The sequence below is a fragment of the Tupaia chinensis genome, unplaced genomic scaffold (genome assembly GCF_000334495.1).
Source record: "Tupaia chinensis unplaced genomic scaffold, TupChi_1.0 Scaffold000258_1, whole genome shotgun sequence".
Taxonomy (NCBI): Eukaryota; Metazoa; Chordata; class Mammalia; order Scandentia; family Tupaiidae; genus Tupaia; species Tupaia belangeri.
In genome coordinates, this window is record NW_006159738.1 from 330,042 (window position 1) to 331,737 (window position 1,696).

At 60.7% G+C, this 1,696-nt stretch overlaps 1 protein-coding gene across 1 annotated transcript in view; it reads right to left on the reverse strand.

Moving 5' to 3' along the window:
- The window catches only part of DNAH10 (dynein axonemal heavy chain 10), a 126,154-nt gene that overhangs the window by 17,381 nt on the left and 107,077 nt on the right, over positions 1 to 1,696 (reverse strand). Inside the window, exons 64-65 of the mRNA XM_006149228.2 lie at positions 1,420 to 1,649; positions 424 to 697 (exon numbers count right to left, since the gene is read on the reverse strand). Coding sequence (XP_006149290.1) covers positions 424 to 697; positions 1,420 to 1,649 — 504 coding nt within the window. The remainder of the gene's footprint in view (positions 1 to 423; positions 698 to 1,419; positions 1,650 to 1,696) is intronic.

The window sequence follows — 1,696 nt, forward strand, 5'->3', positions numbered from 1 at the left end:
CAGAGAGCACATGCACCCTATAGCAAAAGTCTCTCTCTCTAAAAAGAAACACAAACAAAAACTAAGTTTCTTATACACCACGTCCTACATTTAAGGGAAATGAAATGAAATACTCATACTGCGTGACTGCATTTGGACCGCTTTGTGCAAACTGTCCACAGATACCTAAGTGCGGACAGGATGGGCTGGGCCAGCCCTGTAGCCTGGCAGTTACGGGCAGTCTCACATGGCCAGCTGCGGCTGAGTCTTGGCCACACCAGACGCGTGCCCTGAATCCCAGCAGGACAGGGAAGTGGAGAAGGGTGTGGGGCGACCACACTCCACTGAGGGGCGCCCTCTCCCTCTCTCCCATCCCTCTGGTGCACACACTAGACGGGGGCAGCTGAAACCCAGCCGAGGCCACCGCGCACCGCCCTGCCCCACCTGTGCACCCGTAGTTGTAGATGTTGAAGGTCAGCGTGTCCATGATGTTCCGCAGGCGCTTCATGAGGATGGAGTCGGGCAGCGACTTCTTGAGCGACAGCCCGAAGACCTCCAGGAAGGCGCTCAGGGAGTACTGGTACATGGAGTTCACCAGGGACATCTCGGACAGCACGAAGAACAGGATGGCCCCCCTCCTGGCCGCCGGCCGGTAGCCGTCCCGCAGTCTGTCGATGTCCAGGGCTGTCTTCTCCGCCAGCTTGAGCTTCTCCGACACCTGCAGGAGGGATGCACATGCCACAACCAGGAAGGCTATGCAGGGCGGGGGACAGAGTGGCGGGGACCTGGCAGACCCCTGGGATGCCCCTGGGCACTAAGCAGCCGAGGTCTAGCAGAGACCGAGGACGCCCACCCTCTCGTGAGATGTTTGGTGGATTTTTGTGGCTTGACAAAACCTGCACCCTGCTCGCATTGGGGGGTTCACCCTTCCCCCTCTCATCCACGTGGGGCCCCACCCCGGCTCCAGGGAAGAACGTGTGAGCCAGGCCCAGCCAATCCAAGCCTACCCCTCCAGGCTGCCAGGACTGAGACTAAAGTGACTCGTGGGACCTTGGTGATAGGAACAGGAAACGATTCTCACTTAAACCCTTGGACTTGGACCTGAAGGGCCTCAAGGTCACAGTGACCGTGAGGGGAGCTGACATAGAAGCACCCAGCAGAAGGGCCCACCCACTAAGAGAGAGACACCGAGACCCGATGGTATTTTTAGAGGCCTAGATCCAGCCCTGCCTGAAGCCACCCCGGAAGTTTTTGCCTTCTAGCTGACAACTTCTCTGACTTCAGCCTGGGAGGGCTGGGCGTGCCACTGTCACTGGGACCGCGCCCCACAGGACAGCCCAGCAGATGTGGCCCGTGCCCATCAGGGATCCTGTGAACAAGCCCGAGTCCCCGGAGGACAGGCCGAGCCCCAGGCGCGGAGGCACACAGCGAGGCGCCCACCTCGGTGGCCTTGGACTTGGTCTCCTCCAGCGTGTGCACAAGCTCCACGTTGTCCAGCATGTTCCCGGTGGAGGTGGCCAGCTCCCGCAGCAGCGAGTCCTCCAGGTCCTTGAGCAGGTTCTTGTTCTCGCTGGTCTCCTGGATGAGGTGCTCTCGCTGCTCCTCCAGCTCCCGCCGCTCGTAGGCCACCAGCACGCTCAGCAGCTGGTCCTCCAGGCCCTTCAGGGTGACTGCGGGGACACGAGAGGCCTCACCACCCGTGCAGTGTGGCGGGAAC